General features: G+C 42.3%; 1 protein-coding gene across 1 annotated transcript in view; it reads right to left on the reverse strand.

Annotated features, from left to right (window-relative positions):
• LOC120981576 (Fc receptor-like protein 5) overlaps nucleotides 1-20369 on the reverse strand; it is a 62460-nt gene that overhangs the window by 2759 nt on the left and 39332 nt on the right. The window contains exons 16-23 of the mRNA XM_040411114.1: nucleotides 19586-19606; nucleotides 16263-16529; nucleotides 15486-15758; nucleotides 14072-14326; nucleotides 8254-8532; nucleotides 4140-4421; nucleotides 2696-3013; nucleotides 2274-2389 (exon numbers count right to left, since the gene is read on the reverse strand). Of these exons, the coding sequence (XP_040267048.1) occupies nucleotides 2274-2389; nucleotides 2696-3013; nucleotides 4140-4421; nucleotides 8254-8532; nucleotides 14072-14326; nucleotides 15486-15758; nucleotides 16263-16529; nucleotides 19586-19606 (1811 nt within the window). The remainder of the gene's footprint in view (nucleotides 1-2273; nucleotides 2390-2695; nucleotides 3014-4139; nucleotides 4422-8253; nucleotides 8533-14071; nucleotides 14327-15485; nucleotides 15759-16262; nucleotides 16530-19585; nucleotides 19607-20369) is intronic.

Here is a 20369-nt window from a genome sequence, read left to right on the forward strand (position 1 = left end):
CCGGTGGGGTCTTCTGCTGTTGTAGCCCATCCGCCTCAAGGTTGTGCGTGTTGTGGCTTCACAAATGCTTTGCTGCATACCTCGGTTGTAACGAGTGGTTATTTCAGTCAACGTTGCTCTTCTATCAGCTTGAATCAGTCGGCCCATTCTCCTCTGACCTCCAGCATCCACAAAGCATTTTTGCCTACAGGACTGCCGCATATTGGATGTTTTTCCTTTTTCACACCATTCTTTGTAAACCCTAGAAATGGTTGTGCGTGAAAATCCCAGTAACTGAGCAGATTGTGAAATACTCAGACCGGCCCGTCTGGCACCAACAACCATGCCACGCTCAAAATTGCTTAAATCACCTTTCTTTCCCATTCTGACATTCAGTTTGGAGTTCAGGAGATTGTCTTGGCCAGGACCACCCCCCTAAATGCATTGAAGCAACTGCCATGTGATTGGTTGACTAGATAATTGCATTAATGAGAAATAGAACAGGTGTTCCTAATAATTTTTTAGGTGAGTGTAGTTTGTGTTATAGATGTCTAAATTTGAAAGGGGTTCTATATTTCTAGAACTTTGGCTTAAATGTCATCTTAATGGGGTTCTCTGGGAATTAAGAAAATGAAAATACTTCAATATTACTTTGTTATAACTATATTCCCAAATACCTTTAATTAGTTATAATGGCTCTTTTTGTCTGGGGAGCGATCATCAGGGGGAATAAAATGGCTGCTGTCCTATTAGTACAGACAAAACCTGTCCTAATCACACAGGAGGAGAAGTTAGGCTACTTTCACATTCGCATTTGGTGCGGATTCGTTATGGATCTGCACAGACGGATCCGTTCAGATAATACAAACGTCTGCATCCGTTCAGAATGGATCCGTTTGTATTATCTTTAACGTAGCCAAGACGGATCTGTCTTGAACACCATTGAAAGTCAATGAAGGACGGATTTGTTTTCTATTGTGCCAGATTGTGTCATAGAAAATGGATCCGTCCCCATTGACTTACATTGTGTGTCAGAACGGATCCCTTTGGCTCAGTTTCGTCAGACAGACACCAAAACGCTACAAGCAGCGTTTTGGTGTCCGCCTTTAAAGCGGAGTAGAGACGGAACGGAGGCAAACTGATGCCTTCTGAGCGGATCCTTTTCCATTCAGAATGCATTAGGGCAAAACTGATCCGTTTTGGAGTGCTTGTGAGAGCCCTGAACGGATCTCACAAACGGAAAGCCAGTGTGAAAGTAGACTTACTTCACAAAACTGAGCTAAACAGTGGCTTCATCTTCCTCTCTGCTTTGCTTTTCAGGGATTATGCTGAATACAGCTGATAAGATGAATCTCTGTAGGAATGGAGTTTAGAGTGGAGGTGTGGTTGATGAGCAGCAGCTCTTGTATGCAGTCTACATTACCACAGTCTGTCCTGTCCATCCTCTCTGTACTTCATGTCTCCATGAACGCCATTTCCACAGAGATTCAGCTGAAGATCTTATCAGCTGTATTCAGAACCATAATCCCTGACAAGCAGAGCAGAGAGGAGGATGAGGCAGCTCTTTAGCTCAGTGTTGTGAAGTAACATGTCCTCCTATGTGATTAGGACAGATTTTGTGTGTACTGATAGGACGGCAGCCATTTTATTTCTCCTAATGATTCCTCCCCAGACAAAACGAGCCATTATAACTAGTGAAAGGTATTTGGGAATATATTTATAATACAGTAATATTTAAGTATTTTCATTTTCCTAGTTCCCAGAGAACCTCTTTAAGGCTAGGTTTACATCACTGTTTAGTTTTCCATTCTTCTGATCCATCAGAAGACGAAAATCAAAACAAAAAATGTATTTTTGTTTTGAGCATCCTTTGTACTTATTTTGCATCACTTCTAGCCATTTCTTTCTGAGATCTGTTATTTTTGAAGGGAGGAAAAGTTATTCATGAAGACTTTTCACCCCCCATGAAAAATAATGAAGCTCAGATGGAAATGGCTTAAAATGGGTGAAAAAGAAGCACAATGGGTGCTCCATTTTTGTTTTGGCTTTGTTTTAATTTTTCATTTTTTGATCTTCTGACAGATCAGAAGAACTAAAAATTAAATGGTGATGTGAACCTAGCCTAAGAATTTGGTCATTGAATGTGCAAGGTAGGAGAAGTAGAGAGAGTGTCTCATAGGGAGTAAAGACCAACTTAAATATATTTTTACATGATATGTATTTATGTGATTTCATATTATATACTGTAGATATCAGTAGCTATAACCTGTAGATGGCGGTTTCTTGCGACAACCTGGCGGTTTCTTGCGACAACCTCCGACAATTTTTTCTCTGTACATTAACGTTAGGACAATCGCAAGGATGATGACTAGAAGCAAAATCCCAAGTGCTGACAACTGGATGCTATAGTCTGTAATAGAGAAGAAGAGAAGCCACATGGTAATAAGAATAATGTCAACAGTGGTCATTATTATAATGATGAACAGAAATTGGAAGTCGTAAGAAGATTACAAAAAAGAATGTGATAAAGAGGAAGACAGAGAAGATAGTAGATGACATTGTAATATAGGAGACAAGAAGTTGATGAAGAAAAAAATGATGAAAACAATGAAGAGAAAAGGTAGAGGACAAAAACAGAGAAGATTAAGGAGAAGACAATAAACAGCAACAACAGAAAAAGAAGAGTCATAAAACATGTATTTAGGGCTGCTCATACCAACAGAACTCAACTCCAAGACGTTGACATTTTGTATTTCACTGATCACACAGAAAGTCCTGTTGACTGCCAGCTTATTGGTGGCTTCACATCGGTATGTTCCTCTATGATTGTATTGAAGGGACTGGATATACAAGACCGTCCCATTGTCTTGAAGTTGATAGAGCGCAGAAGTTTGCTCCACCAAAGTCTCATTGTGCTTCCAGAAGATAGAGATAGAAGTGCCATGCTGAACGGAGCAGATCAATGTCAAGGATTCTCCTAGTACAAAATCTTCACCTTTTTTATCTGTGGTAAGGTTAATATCTGCTACTGGCTCTGTTAGTGAAATGTTGAAAGTGATACAAGTGGATAATTAGCATGTTTTGACTGCCTTGGCATCTCCAACTGGTACTACAACTTTCCACTTGTACCCATCAAAATCAATGTGTGTCTTGATATAAGTAGACTGTAGTGGTTATCCACAGCTTTAGTTTTGGCTTGTTTGATTGGGAAAGCCTTTCAATTCCCTTTCTGAGGCACATACCAAGGAGGTTAAAAAAACAAAACAAAAGACTGATATGATCCAGAATAAAGTTATTGTGAAATCCTAGATGATGCATAGTCTACTGGTTCCTAATCATGCAGAGAAGGCTTTAGTCACAGTACTGTTGGCTTTACATTGTCAGTCCTATGACAATGACAAAATACAATGAAACCCCCAACAGGCCTCATAAGTCAGTGGTCACCACCAGACTGTCATGCCCCGCCCTGACTATGTGCGGAGGTCGGCCAGAATAGCAGCACGAGTTTAGTGTTTTGTTTTGGAGCCGTGCTGGATCCGCCTCTCATCAGGTGCACTGGGTGGGGTCATTAGTTTAAATAGCACTCCATCCCAGTGCTCTGAGCGGATTAGAGGAATCACTTTGGTCTTGGAAGCTAGGAAGGAAGGTTGTCTGTTCCAGCTCAGAAAGATAAGTGTGGTTTCTAGTTTGGTTGTTTTGTGTCATCTCTCCCATCCAGGTTCTGTGCGAGCAGGCTGCTCCTATTTCCCCTCTTCACCATCTCAGGGAATTTAGGGTGTTTCAGCCCAGGCACGGGGACACATCATACCTACCACCAAGGTCTGCATGTGGGCTGAGCAGTGCAGGGAGAGAGGTCAGGGATTAGCTAGGAGGTGATCCTTCCCCTGCCTCTCGCCTAGAACCTGGTTGGTGGTTTATCTGTTTGTCTGAGTGCACGTCCGCCGTGACACAGACCCCATTTGGTCCATCATATCTAGGATCCAGCACAATATCATGGCTTCTGATACAAACAAAAAGCCATGATGGATATGCAACCATATCCTTACCCCATGACAAGGATTTATTTTAAGATTGCTTTTGGGGAAGTTACAAGGTATAATGCAGTGATGAATTATAAGAATTTTATTCAAATGCTGAATACATGTGAAATAATTACTTACCTATAACTAGCAAATTGGCTTCCTCACTCACTTGATGTTGGTCATGGATATCATTGTATGAAGCGCAATAGTAGAGTCCTCCCATGGTCATTGACTCAATGGTCAGATTTAGTTCTGCTATCTCCTTTTGCTGAGTGGTAATTTTTCCTAACAATGTATGATTGTGATAAAACAGGTAGTGTATAGGGGGGGAGCCTTTAGAGGACTCACATTGAAGAGTAGTATAATCTCCCACGGCCACCTCGCTTGGTAAGAGCGTCAGTTTAGGCTTATCCACAGAACCTATGGACAAGGAAAATGCACATTATTCCATATTTAGGTTTGAATAAATATTCATTTTTAAAAATAAAATTTATATATAATTTTATGATACTTGACATTTTTCTGTTGTGTATTTAGTGGGGCTTAAAATTTCTGAATTTCTGCAAAGATTTTACCTAAATGTGATATGACCTTCATCTAAGTCATATAAATACATACATAGAATATATTTTAGTATATATTTTAACACATTTAAGGTGTTATATCCGTACATGACAACGCCTACTCCTGGTCCTTCAACAATGTTCCTGCTTGATCAAGATCTAGACTTTGTCATAGCCATTCCAAAAAGTTACATTTCTGATTTTCAGACAACCTGAATCGTCCTGTTGAGTTTCCTTGGGCAATCAAAAATTCAAAGTTCAATAAAAACTGGCTATCCAAAACCCAACTCTGACAATTGCTACCAGCATGTGTCTTATACCGGAATATTTTTACTAGGGATCGACCGATTATCAGTTTTACCGATATTATCTCCCGATATTCAGGATTTTGAACGTTATCGGCATCTATTTTGCCGATATACCGATAACGTATCGGGAACAAGGATCGCGCTGCTGACAGCGCTCTCCGTGTTTCCTCAGCAGCACAGGGGAGAAGGAAGCAGTGTCTCCCTCCCCCCTGTGCGGCTGCTGCGCTGCCAACAATGAGAGGAGGGAGGACAAGAGGAGGGGAGGAGCTGTGGCCACTGCGCCACCAATGAAGATAACTCTCTCATTAATTCATATACAGGAGGCGGAGCTGGCTGCAGAATCACATAGCCGGCTCCCGACCTCTATGACAAGTAGCTGCGATCTGCGGTAATTAACCCCTCAGGTGCCGCGGATCACAGCTACCGCTCATAGAGGTCGGGAGACGGCTATGTGATTCTGCAGTCAGCTCCCGCCTCCTGTATATGAATTAATGAGAGAGTTATCTTCATTGGTGGTGCAGTGTGCCCCCCCAACCCCAGTATTAGACATTGGTGGCTCAGTGCGCCCCCCTAAACCCAGTATTAATCATTAGTGGTGCAGTCCGCCCCCCCCCCCCCCCGGTATTAAAGACATTGGTGGAGCAGTGCGCCCCCCCCCCACCCAAGTCCCCCAGTATTAATCATTGGTGGCAGTGGCCACAGGGTCCCCTCAGCTCCTCCTCATTGGTGGCAGTGGCAGCTTCTGATCAGAGCCACAGCAGTGTAAGCCTGGGGCTCCTATCGGTTACTATGGCAGCCAGGATGCTACTTAAGCCCTGGCTGCCATAGTCAGATCCCTGCTGCTGTGTGCACAGGGCAGCAGGGAGAGTGTGAAGTCCTATTCATCCAGATAGAGCTCTATTAGGGTGAATAGAACAAGGGTTCTAGTCCCTAAAGGGGAAAAAAAATAAAAAATTCTCCCATTAGCATTGTGGATCACTTACGGGGTATTTTGCAAAGTTTAGATAACCCACAATGTTCATCTTGGAAAGAAGTGGTCTCTTTCCTGCTATCCACACTCCCCTGCCCCCATTCATAGTTGTAAGATGGAGAAACAGCTCATTCTGTACACATTACTTTATTAGAACTGTCATTCTGCATTTTTCCGCAAGAGGCCGCTGTTTCCCCGCACAGCTAACATACCGCAAGTAATTGAATATGCATTGAGAGGTGTGGTTACTAGCTGGAAGAAGAACCAGGAAATGATTCAGCAGACATGTTGTTTTGTGGAGACAGGAGCTGGAAGGCAGCATCTAGTGGCATCCAGGTGTCAGTGAGATCTGGAGTGGCCAGAGTCACTGTTGGAAGTGACTGATGACTGTCAGCAATCCAGATGTCGTCCAGGAAAGAGAGGATCGGTTCCCGGAAGGCTTGAAAAGCTGTGGAACAGAGCTACAGACCCTGCAGGGCCTCATTGTGGATGGATAGACTTGTTATTTGGTTTAAGTCACCATCGGATGAAGAACAGACCTGGGTTGGTAAGCCAGATCGTGCACGCACCGCAGTATATTGTGGGGAAAACTAGAGATTGTGATCTAGCCTGCATTTAGTTAGTCACATAGGGATCCTGTGTGAGGCAGGCTGCAAGGATTGTGCTACAAGGATTCTGAAATTACCTAACACCAAGACCTACTAGTTATAAGTTTATAGTTTGCTCCTGGATCAACAAGGGACTTTACTGCACACTACAGCTACTCAGGTGTCTTGACTGGGAGTATTACGGACACGTGTCACGGTGTCGTTTAGGAAGAAGGGAAGGGAAACTATTGTATAAACCGGTAACATTGTGAGCTCTTGTGCTGCACCGCGGGCCGTCCGTATCTTGCACTCCACACAATTGTTCCCGTTTCCTAGGGTAATAAGCGATACGGCGGGCAGTGATAGTTGTGCCCACAATAGGTAAATTATCGCAAGTGGTGTGTGTCTGCCATCTGGGGGCACCGTGTTGTGCAGCACAAGGGTGTCGGCGTCCAGGCCGAGCGTATGTAACTTTATTATATATTCACCACATTTGAGGTTGTGTTTAATACTTCTGTTCAGTAAAGTTTCTGTTTTCATAAAAGCTGGTGTCGGTGTAGCTTTCCTCGTTTGTGACGTCGCTGTATCCTGGGGAGCCCACCCCAGTACACAGTCTTACATAGTATTCAGTGCAACAGGTAATTTCCTGAGGACCTCAAGAATAATTTTTTCCCAGGGCAATGGCATCATAAATGTGCATTGAGAAAATAATTTGGTAGTTCGTTTATGTTTTGTGTAAGCACACCCAAAGTGATATCTGGCCATCATCCCATTGAACTCCTCAATCCCGAATTAGCTTTATAGCTCAGTTTATAATCTTTGAGGTCCATAGACGTTCATAAGTTAATTAATGAGCCTATCCATGTGTGATTTGCCGTTAAAGGGATCTTTTTGTCTACTTTTTGAGTATTTCAGCTCCGTCCCATTCAGTTGACTACCTGGAACCACCTATGCACAAGAGTGGTGAAAAACACAAACTTTCTTTGAATCCCAACCAACCGCATTGTTTGGCCTCTTAAAGGCCTTTGATAAATGACTCAGTTATTAGATAAACAAGAGACACTCGTGAGTGGTTCGTACCCAATTTCACAGATCTTCAAGAGGTTGAACATTGACTTACAGGGAGGCCACTTATAGGTAACACTAGAGCGATGGTGTTCTGTCTTTAAGACCGAGCTAGCCCGACTGTATGGGTAGATGGGGAATGATAGCTGTAAATAAATTCACGGACCATTCATTTCTTTGGCTCCGCAAAAACAACAAAACAGAAAGAACACGGATGTTATGTGTCTGCATGTGTGCCCCCCGCCGCGCTTTTTTACAGTGGGTCCAGTGACAATTCTGGGATGTTTACAGACCACATCTGTATTTTGTGGATATGTGGCTTGCGGACTGCAAAATGGATATGGTCATGTGCAGGAGGCCTAACACTGGTCCTAAATCTTGGGCATTGTGGGTATTTGGGCAGAGCCCAAGGAATTATGGCCCAGAACCCCTTAGATTGGTAAAACTCTCCTTATAGTTTAAAAGCTGGGTCTGGAAAAACTAAAGAAATGGAAGTGATAAGTGCTCCTCACGTGTAATTCATTGCCCTAAACCAGTTGGCAATAGTACTTAGTACGTGGTAAACAACCCACCCCTGCTGTACAGAAATTATGAGAGCAAATAAACTTGAAAACAATTTTGATATGAAGCCATGAGGTGGAGCTAATAAAGAGTAACGTGCCTAATGAGTAGCGTTAGAAATTTGGAGCAATTTGCACCATTTGACCCAACTTGTAAATTCATGCATTTTAGAACCCATAAATCTGTTTTCATACCAACCTGTTATACTAATGTAGGACACTTTGCTTATCTTCATCACCGTACCTAATGGAGTCTGCACCCCGCAGGTATAATTACCAGAATGCTGCCACTCAGCGGGCATAATTCTGTATTCATTAGATGAACCGAATTCCTGCACTTTCTCTCCATTTCTATAGAAGGAAAATTGCAGCTCTGTACCACATCTCAGAGGGTTTCGTCTTGTGTCACACCTTAGGGTTGCATTACTTCCTTCTTCCATGGAGGAGGGCCCTTTTATTTCTGGACTTGTAAAGAGATCTAAAATAATATCATTATCATTAATTTCTATACTTCATCAATAATATTTTATTGTAGCCTATGACCAGCACTGACCTTAGCTTGGATGTGCCTTTCCTCTCATATGACATACCTTTATAAGGTGCCTAATTTAATACAATCCAATAGCTATACTCACTGTATAACTGAATGTGAGGTTCTTAGCAAATGCATTTTGATCAGAATTATTCATGCCCATCCACCAAGGCAAGGTGACCTGTACTTGACAGAAACTATGCTAAATGCTACCTTGTGCCTCCAATGAATTCAGGGGAAGCAGATTCCACATATACTGGACCCACTCGTATGCTACCTTTCCTGCTGCTAGCTGGCCTCAAGGTAGCAGAGTGGGTCCAGAATATACTGCATGTGGAATCTGATTGGCACCAGAAAAAGTAGCATGTAGGATCGTCAGGAAGAGGTCACCTTGCCTTGGTAGATGGGCATAATTATGATCAAAATGTACAGTGGTTCCTCAAGTTACAATAATAATTGGTTCTGGGGCGACCTTTGTAAGTTGAAACCATTGTAGCTTGAGTCCATAATTCTATAGAAAACTAGTAATTTCTTCCAAAGCCTAAAAATTTCATCCCAGAATAAGAAAAAGGGAAGTTTTAAGAAAAATTAGCAGATGACCAAGACATATAAAGCAAGCCCTTAAGTAAAACAGACAGGAATAGATGCTGGAAGCTGTAAATGACTTTCTATGGTGAGAGCAGGAGCTGTTCATGGTCTTCCATACTACATAGATGTACCAGAAAAATAACATGGAGTTGCCGCTCAACTGGTGCCTTTGGCGCAGCTCATCCTGGCACAGACAGGGGGCAGTACATAACATGTAGTACCGCAGAGGAGCTACTAGACAACCACTACAGCTGTTTAACCAGTGAAATGGCCATGATGATTGGTTGGAGTCTGAGGCATTGCATGTGGAGGTTAGTTTTAACTTATGATGGATCAGAAAAAAACCATTGTATGTTGAAAATATTGTATCCTGAGGGAGTTCACATACATTTATATAGTGAGTCAAGCATTATGGTTTATATATTAGTTTCTATATTGTATGAGCATGTATTTTGTGTAAGCAGAGTTTTGTATTTTCAGTCATGGCACCTGCTTCTTAGGTTGTGCTGTGTAACTTTTCTTTTTGTCTTCTTAAAGGGCCTAATTATAAGCACCGCACCATATAGTATGGAGTTCAGATACCAGTGCCATACACCAAATAATGTATATGGCTGACTAAATAAGCATGCTACACTGTGCTGCCACCATCATAAATTACACAAAATACAAACTGTACAGTGCTCAAGTATCACTACACAATGTCAATACAACCATACAGTGCTTGAGTAATACCTCCATACAGCGACCATATAGCAGCTACATGCATAAAATAATCTAATGACTGCTAGATTTATCCAATGTCCTTTTCTCTCATGTCAAACCCATCACCGGGGACAGCTCCAATCAGTTATGAAGACTCCAAATCAAACCAGTACCTTGAAAACAAGGTCCACAAAAGATATGTAGTTTGCACTTCCAAATGTAAAATGAAACCCCATCCAGATAAAAGCATTAATGTCCCTCATGTCTGCCCTTCCAGGCGTGGACTTCAGACAGCGGGTGGAAGTCTCCATGTTGGGGGGCTTCAATTACTCAGACTCTGATTGGCCATTCATACTTCCATTTGGCTTTTGGGAGTTTATAATGCCCATTAATTAGACCTGGCCCATATCTCCTGACGGAGCTAGACGGCCATGACCTCTTGAGCTCAGGTGAGCTATGTGATTTGATGTTTAGATAGATTAGGTAGACATATTAGATGGATATGGGCACGGCTAGGGCATGGTAATGCTATACTTGGTAGATGAACCCTGTTGGACCTCTGCTGGCCTTGTTTCCCATCAGAGTCTCATTTGTTAAAAGGTTCAGCAGACAAGTGATTGAGGGGGCATTGTTTTGGATTTGTATAAGGGTTATTAGTAGTTAATGTTATACTTTGCTCATATGATGTCATCGTGGCCTTTACTATATTAGATTCTTCATTGCCTTTGCCTATAAAATAAAGAGTTAAAGGCTTGGTTTGATTTAGAGTATTCATACAGACTGTGCTATGTAATGTTAAATAATACTGCTATACAACATAATCATCACAATATATAACCATCTGTGGTGTTGCAATGTGCCAACTTTGACACCTTCTGCAGCACGGACAGCTAGTACACACACCCCAAAGGCTGGCACATCGTATGGCAACAGTAGGAGGCCACAAAGAAAGATAAAAGCTTTTGCTAACACCATCACACTAGTCACCAGCTTTGGTGGTAGGTTCTCGTACCCCTTTACCCAGTGGAAGAAGAGTTACAGCAGTTGTATCAGGACTTGGCTGTGATGTCATACATAAGGTCCTGATTTTGACCTGTGCCAGGACCTTGTGTGCTGAAGACAACACAATCATGAAGTAAGGATCAGTAAGTAAATACCTTTTTGGGGGGTCTGACTGATTTTGAGGTCAGATGGGGTCGGATTTAGGGTTCTAGGACCTAATTTAGGGGTCTGATCTACAGTCGTCTTAACTTAGGGTTCTATGATGTCTGAAGTAATTTAGGGGTTCTGTCTGAGATCTGTGGTCTGATACATTACAGTGTCTGATTTATGTAGGGGTCTGTGGTCTGATACAGTACAGTGTCTGATATATGTAGGGGTCTGTGGTCTGATACAGTACAGTGTCTGATATATGTAGGGGTCTGTGGTCTGATACAGTACAGTGTCTGATATATGTAGGGGTCTGTGGTCTGATACAGTACAGTGTCTGATATATGTAGGGGTCTGTGGTCTGATACATTACGGTGTTTGATTTATGTAGGGGCCTGTGGTCTGATACATTACGGTGTCTGATATATGTAGGGGTCTGTGGTCTGATACATTACAGTGTCTGATATATGTAGGGGTCTGTGGTCTGATACAGTACAGTGTCTGATATATGTAGGGGTCTGTGGTCTGATACATTACGGTGTCTGATATATGTAGGGGTCTGTGGTCTGATACATTACGGTGTCTGATTTATGTAAGGGTCTGTGGTCTGATACAGTACGTGTCTGATATATGTAGGGGTCTGTGGTCTGATACAGTACAGTGTCTGATATATGTAGGGGTCTGTGGTCTGATACATTACGGTGTTTGATTTATGTAGGGGCCTGTGGTCTGATACATTACGGTGTCTGATATATGTAGGGGTCTGTGGTCTGATACATTACAGTGTCTGATATATGTAGGGGTCTGTGGTCTGATACAGTACAGTGTCTGATATATGTAGGGGTCTGTGGTCTGATACATTACGGTGTCTGATATATGTAGGGGTCTGTGGTCTGATACAGTACAGTGTCTGATATATGTAGGGGTCTGTGGTCTGATACATTACGGTGTTTGATTTATGTAGGGGCCTGTGGTCTGATACATTACGGTGTCTGATATATGTAGGGGCCTGTGGTCTGATACATTACAGTGTCTGATATATGTAGGGGCCTGTGGTCTGATACATTACGGTGTCTGATATATGTAGGGGTCTGTGGTCTGATACATTACAGTGTCTGATATATGTAGGGGTCTGTGGTCTGATACATTACAGTGTCTGATATATGTAGGGGTCTGTGGTCTGATACATTACAGTGTCTGATATATGTAGGGGTCTGTGGTCTGATACATTACAGTGTCTGATATATGTAGGGGTCTGTGGTCTGATACAGTACGGTGTCTGATATATGTAGGGGTCTGTGGTCTGATACAGTACGTGTCTGATATATGTAGGGGTCTGTGGTCTGATACATTACAGTGTCTGATATATGTAGGGGTCTGTGGTCTGATACAGTACGGTGTCTGATATATGTAGGGGTCTGTGGTCTGATACAGTACGTGTCTGATATATGTAGGGGTCTGTGGTCTGATACAGTACGTGTCTGATATATGTAGGGGTCTGTGGTCTGATACAGTACGTGTCTGATATATGTAGGGGTCTGTGGTCTGATACAGTACAGTGTCTGATATATGTAGGGGTCTGTGGTCTGATACATTACGTGTCTGATATATGTAGGGGTCTGTGGTCTGATACAGTACGTGTCTGATATATGTAGGGGCCTGTGGTCTGATACAGTACAGTGTCTGATATATGTAGGGGTCTGTGGTCTGATACAGTACGGTGTCTGATATATGTAGGGGTCTGTGGTCTGATACAGTACGTGTCTGATTTATGTAGGGGCCTGTGGTCTGATACAGTACGTGTCTGATATATGTAGGGGCCTGTGGTCTGATACATTACGTGTCTGATATATGTAGGGGTCTGTGGTCTGATACATTACGGTGTCTGATATATGTAGGGGTCTGTGGTCTGATACAGTACAGTGTCTGATATATGTAGGGGTCTGTGGTCTGATACAGTACGTGTCTGATATATGTAGGGGTCTGTGGTCTGATACATTACAGTGTCTGATTTATGTAGGGGCCTGTGGTCTGATACAGTACGTGTCTGATATATGTAGGGGTCTGTGGTCTGATACAGTACGGTGTCTGATATATGTAGGGGTCTGTGGTCTGATACATTACGGTGTTTGATTTATGTAGGGGTCTGTGGTCTGGTACATTACAGTGTCTGATATATGTAGGGGTCTGTGGTCTGATACAGTACGGTGTCTGATATATGTAGGGGTCTGTGGTCTGATACAGTACGTGTCTGATTTATGTAGGGGCCTGTGGTCTGATACAGTACGTGTCTGATATATGTAGGGGTCTGTGGTCTGATACATTACGGTGTTTGATTTATGTAGGGGTCTGTGGTCTGGTACATTACAGTGTCTGATATATGTAGGGGTCTGTGGTCTGATACAGTACGGTGTCTGATATATGTAGGGGTCTGTGGTCTGATACAGTACAGTGTCTGATTTATGTAGGGGTCTGTGGTCTGATACAGTACGGTGTCTGATATATGTAGGGGTCTGTGGTCTGATACAGTACGTGTCTGATATATGTAGGGGTCTGTGGTCTGATACATTACAGTGTCTGATATATGTAGGGGTCTGTGGTCTGATACAGTACAGTGTCTGATATATGTAGGGGCCTGTGGTCTGATACATTACGGTGTCTGATATATGTAGGGGTCTGTGGTCTGATACAGTACGTGTCTGATATATGTAGGGGTCTGTGGTCTGATACAGTACGTGTCTGATATATGTAGGGGTCTGTGGTCTGATACAGTACAGTGTCTGATATATGTAGGGGTCTGTGGTCTGATACATTACAGTGTCTGATTTATGTAGGGGTCTGAATTCATTTTGGGGTCTGCTCTGTGGTTTGGTTCTTCCCAAGCCATCATCCTTCATGTTCTACTAATATGGATGATAGCACATCTGGTGGGACCAGGCTTTAGTCAGTTGCCTGGTCATGCTGGGAGATTTGTACAATCTAGCTGAAGAGCGTGCCCTCACACTGTCACTATTGGGGCCATGTAAGGAAATGTTTTCTTTGTTACCTTGGACAAATATAAATGTTTCTTCTGATTTTGCAAATTTTTCGTTTTGAGTCATTTTATCACATCGGTAAATTCCGTTCATAGATTTATTCACATTTGACAAATGTAAAATGTTTGTTGATTCCTGAATTCTGTTGCCATCCTTATAAAAAGTTATGGCCTTCTTATCATTGAATTTAGAGCTGTGACACCTCGCATCCAGGGAGTCGCCTTCTACCATATTGGGGGGAGTTTGCAGGATGAGTTCAGGAGGTTCTAAAAGAGAAGAGATTAGATAGATAGATAGATAGATATGAGACAGACAGATATCAGATAAATTGATATTGGATAACGGCTCATTCAGACGATCGTATTTTTGGGTCCACAAAATTGCAGAATTGGTGCAGACCCATTCATTTCAATGGGGCTGCAAAAGATGTCCGCATCCGTTGCTTCGTTCCGTGGCACCGTAAAAAATATAGATCATGTCTTATTCTTGTCTGTTTTGTGGACAAGAATAGGGATTTCTATAATGGGCCGTCCGTTCCATTCCGCAAATTGCGAAACACACATGGGCGGCATCTGTGTTTTGCGGATCTGCAATTTGTGGACGACAAAACACGTCGTCTGAATGACCACTTAGGCTCCATTCAGACGTCCGTAGAATGGGTCCGCATCGGTTACGCAATTATCCAGAACGGGTGCGGACCCATTCATTCTCTATAGTGCCGGAAGAGATGTGGAGAGCACACTATGTGCTCTCCGTATCCGCATTTCCCGAGAGTGGCCCCGATCTTCCGGTCCGCAGCTGTGCGAAAAAATAGAGCATGTTTTTTTTCTGGAATTGCGGACAAGAATAGGCAGTTCTATGGGGGTGCCGGTCGGGTGTATTGCGGATCCTCAATGCACTACGGACGTCTGAATGGAGCCCTAGGGTACACGACAGTACTTTTCTTTTTTAGATTGTCGTTCCATTTTCCGCAAAAACCTTGAGTTTTTACCAATTTGTACATTCGCATCTGTTACGTTTTTCCGCAAAAAAAAAACTGAAGCAGGAATATATGTTGCTAGGGTACTAAAGAATATATATTTTTTCTATTTCCTGGAAACGGATCCACAATTGCGGATGACATATTGATGCATTCCGCATGTCATCCGCATTGACTACAATGGGACAACAGACTGCATTTTGTGGACAATAGTAGGACAAGCTCTATTTTTTGGCGGATCCGCATAACGGAACGGAACGACGGATGCGGACAGCACACTGAGTGCTCTCCACATTTTTTGTGGGGCCATTGAAATGGATGGGTCCGCATTCCGTTCTGCAAATTTGCGGAACGGATGCGGATTACAAAATACTGACGCGTGAATGGACCCTTAATATGAGTCAAATCTTAGATGACTATTCTGATAATAATTGAAGATCACTTACTTTTTCCTGTAACGTATAAATGGAGTGAGTGACTGGAGTGACTGCGACCAGCAGATGTGGCCCAGCATTCATACTCTCCTGCATCAGCAGGTCCTGCATCTCCAATTGTAATTTCTTGTGTTTTTTTATTTATGTCTTTACTGTCTTTATACCAATTGAATTTGAAGTTTCTGATGTCATTATTTGGTCCGATGTCACATTTTAAAGTAACTGAGTCACCTCTGTATATGTGGTTCCAGTTAGGGGTGAGACTTAACATATTATGGACTACATCTGCAAGGGGAAAAAAACGCGGGGAAAAAAACGCGGGGAAAAAAATTACATATAATAATGATCGAAGTGGCCAAATAAAAACACAGAAAAACATAGTCACAAAAATATAATTTTAGAAGCTGAAGGGGTTGCCCCCCTTAAAAGAATCCAGGAAAATGGACATGCAAGTGCACGCAGTGCCAAAGTAACGTGACATGTACCTTTAAGGTCATTCGCAAGATCCCTGGCTGCCCGTTCTTCACCTATGTATACATCCCACTCCAGTGCCCGCCATGTCCATGGTAGCCACAATGGTGGCAGTCACCTGGTCATCTCGTTACCAATTTCTTACCTGTCCACAGCCGCATCCTATTCTGCACAGGGGCTGGATATGTTCAACTATTGTCAGATAGATAGACAGATAGATAGATATGAAATAGATATAAGATAGACAGATAATAGATGATTGGCAGATATGGAATAGATAGATAGGAGATATTCTGATTCTACTATAAGATCATTCACCTTTACTTATAACGTATAAATGGAGTGAGTGACTGCGATCACCAGATCCGGTCGAGCATTCATATAGTCCTGTATCAGTAAGATTTGCCCTGCTAATTGTAAATTCATGATTTCGTTGAATTATTTTTTTTTTGTTTTTATACCAATAGAAGTTGTAGTTTGTGATGTCATTATTTGGTCCAAAGTCACATTTTAAAGTCACAGAATCCTCTGTGTATATGTGGTTCCAGTTAGGTGTGACGGTAACCATGTAATGGACTAAATTTCCTGCAAGAAACCAAATGAAAAAATTTACACATAATAATGAAAGGAGTGGTAAAACAGTGCCAGCTAACTTCCAGCCTCTGCACCACGGGGAAGGTTGTCATTAGGGATGAGCAAAGTCGATTCGCATAAAACTTTGTTTCAATACTGTACAGAGCGAGCACTCCGTACAGTATTAGAATGTATTGGCTGCTATGAGCCAAGGTTATTACTTCGCGAAGTCTCGCAAGACTTTGCATAATAACTTCATAAATTAATTTCTACTGTAAAAAAACATTTCCCGGGTTCGGTTCCAAGGTACCACTTGGAACCGAACCCGAGTTGGGGAAATGTTTTTTTTACAGTAAAAATTTATTTATGAAGTTTTTATGCGAAGTCTCACAGTATTCAAACTAACTATTATGTCACATCCGAAGTCGATTTACTCATCCCTAGTTGTCACAGCCCCTGTTTAGACAGAGTTATATGATATATGACATAGTTTGCTAGGCTGAAAAAAGACATCCATCAAGTTCGGCCTGTCCTGCGGTTCAGCCTTCAAATAGTGGCGTACCTCCAATAGAGGCAGACCACGCAGCTGCTATAGGGCCCGTGGGGAAAAGGGGTTCGGAGTGAAGCAAATGCTCCACCCTCTAATTACACTCATTACTGTCCTGCTCCAGTATAGTATCCCTACATCTAGTAAAGAAACTGCACAGACCATGGTGTAGTTCCCAGGTTAGATAGGAGCATCTGCCAGGACCTGTGATGACATCATCATCACAGGTCCTGTACATCTAATAAAGGAACTGCAAAGAGCATCATCATGGGTCCTACAACCCTCAACAGCATGGAGAAGAACTGTAGGATGTGCTCTTCAGGGAGACTAGAATGGAGTTGTAAGCAGAGGTCCTTCTCCTTTCTCTTCATTTGCACTCTATTCCCTATTTTTACTCATATCTCATATCTCACTCATATATATAATACTGCAGACATTTACAACCACTATTATCTTATGTACCTCACGATAACGCGCGGGTGACGCTAGGGAGGCTTATTCCCATCGTGGCCTGATATTGGCTGCTCCCCCCGTCACCGGATGTGTGGGTATCAGAAGCCATGCGGATGCCGGGGAGTCAGTTAAGTACAATATGTGTGAGGGGCCCGGGCAGTAGGGGAGGCATTTTAGGTGTTTGATAACCCCATTAAGATATACTGTATAGTATATACAGGGAGTGCAGAATTATTAGGCAAGTTGTATTTTTGAGGATTAATTGTATTATTGAACAACAACCATGTTCTCAATGAACCCAAAAAACTCATTCATATCAAAGCTGAATATTTTTGGAAGTAGTTTTTAGTTTGTTTTTAGTTTTAGCTATTTTAGGGGGATATCTGTGTGTGCAGGTGACTATTACTGTGCATAATTATTAGGCAACTTAACAAAAAACAAATATATACCCATTTCAATTATTTATTTTTACCAGTGAAACCAATATAACATCTCAACATTCACAAATATACATTTCTGACATTCAAAAACAAAACAAAAACAATCAGTGACCAATATAGCCACCTTTCTTTGCAAGGACACTCAAAAGCCTGCCATCCATGGATTCTGTCAGTGTTTTGATCTGTTCACCATCAACATTGCGTGCAGCAGCAACCACAGCCTCCCAGACACTGTTCAGAGAGGTGTACTGTTTTCCCTCCTTGTAAATCTCACATTTGATGATGGACCACAGGTTCTCAATGGGGTTCAGATCAGGTGAACAAGGAGGCCATGTCATTAGATTTTCTTCTTTTATACCCTTTCTTGCCAGCCACGCTGTGGAGTACTTGGACGCGTGTGATGGAGCATTGTCCTGCATGAAAATCATGTTTTTCTTGAAGGATGCAGACTTCTTCCTGTACCACTGCTTGAAGAAGGTGTCTTCCAGAAACTGGCAGTAGGACTGGGAGTTGAGCTTGACTCCATCCTCAACCTGAAAAGGCCCCACAAGCTCATCTTTGATGATACCAGCCCAAACCAGTACTCCACCTCCACCTTGCTGGCGTCTGAGTCGGACTGGAGCTCTCTGCCCTTTACCAATCCATCCATCTGGCCCATCAAGACTCACTCTCATTTCATCAGTCCATAAAACCTTAAAAAAATCAGTCTTGAGATATTTCTTGGCCCAGTCTTGACGTTTCAGCTTGTGTGTCTTGTTCAGTGGTGGTCGTCTATCAGCCTTTCTTACCTTGGCCATGTCTCTGAGTATTGCACACCTTGTGCTTTTGGGCACTCCAGTGATGTTGCAGCTCTGAAATATGGCCAAACTGGTGGCAAGTGGCATCTTGGCAGCTGCACGCTTGACTTTTCTCAGTTCATGGGCAGTTATTTTGCGCCTTGGTTTTTCCACACGCTTCTTGCGACCCTGTTGACTATTTTGAATGAAACGCTTGATTGTTCGATGATCACGCTTCAGAAGCTTTGCAATTTTAAGAGTGCTGCATCCCTCTGCAAGATATCTCACTATTTTTGACTTTTCTGAGCCTGTCAAGTCCTTCTTTTGACCCATTTTGCCAAAGGAAAGGAAGTTGCCTAATAATTATGCACACCTGATATAGGGTGTTGATGTCATTAGACCACACCCCTTCTCATTACAGAGATGCACATCACCTAATATGCTTAATTGGTAGTAGGCTTTCGAGCCTATACAGCTTGGAGTAAGACAACATGCATAAAGAGGATGATGTGGTCAAAATACTCATTTGCCTAATAATTCTGCACGCAGTGTACAGCAGTGTACTGACATGTGAGGTACGAGGTACAATAGATGCAGTGGACACAGGAATGTAGTATACCCAGCAGTGTACCTATATGTGAAGTATGAGGTATAATAGATGTACTATGTACAGATATATAGTATATACAGCAGACCTAGGAGCAGGGAGCCTCCCAGCTAGCAAAGCCGCCCTGGGAACGAGGTCAAACACAGATCCTCGCTCCCGAAGCTAAGCAGCAGGTCTGCGGCTGATGGGAGACCGAGTGCACCTTCGGCACTCCGTTACAGTAATGCTGAATGCTGATTATTTACCTGAATTTTCCATTATCGATGCTGAAATTAAAACAGAAGCAAAAATAGTAATTAATAAGTTTACTCCACAGTCATATAATTTTATATATATTAATCATTTATAATAATAGGCTAGGTAGTACTAAACTGACTGATAAGTGCAAAATAACTGAGGTGGAAGTCAGGATTATTATTACAGGTTTATTAGTACAGGATGTATATGGAGCTGCCCTAATTTGTGGATTGATTCTCATGGACAGTAACAGCGGTGTAATCGCTGCTGATATGATTGGTTTTGTCCTGAATTAAATCTTATCAGGGCTCAGGACTTGTTACCACAAAATGTAATGCAGTCGGCAGGCAGCATGTTATAGAGCAGGAGGAGCAGAGCAGATTGATAATAATTTTGTCAGAAAAAGTATCTGTAAAAATTGTGATTTATACAATTATAATTCTGACTTCAGCTGTACATGGGGGAAGTCTTATTATTGATTGACAGCATTCCCTGTGTAAGTGTGTATACAGAGATGTCAGTGACTGAAAGTTGTACATAGAGAGGTGTTATCTGTGATTGGTAGCATTCGCTGTGTAAGTGTGTATACATAGATTGCTGTCAGTCACTAAAAGTTGTACATGGGGAGGTGTTATTAGTGACTGATAGCATTCGCTGTGTAAGTGTGTATACAGAGATTGCTGTCAGTGACTGATAGTTGTACATGGGGAGGTGTTATTAGTGACTGATAGCATTCGCTGTGTAAGTGTGTATGCATAATTGCTGTCAGTGACTGATAGTTGTACATGGGGA

Source organism: Bufo bufo, chromosome 11, assembly GCF_905171765.1.
Source record: "Bufo bufo chromosome 11, aBufBuf1.1, whole genome shotgun sequence".
NCBI classification, from domain to species: Eukaryota; Metazoa; Chordata; class Amphibia; order Anura; family Bufonidae; genus Bufo; species Bufo bufo.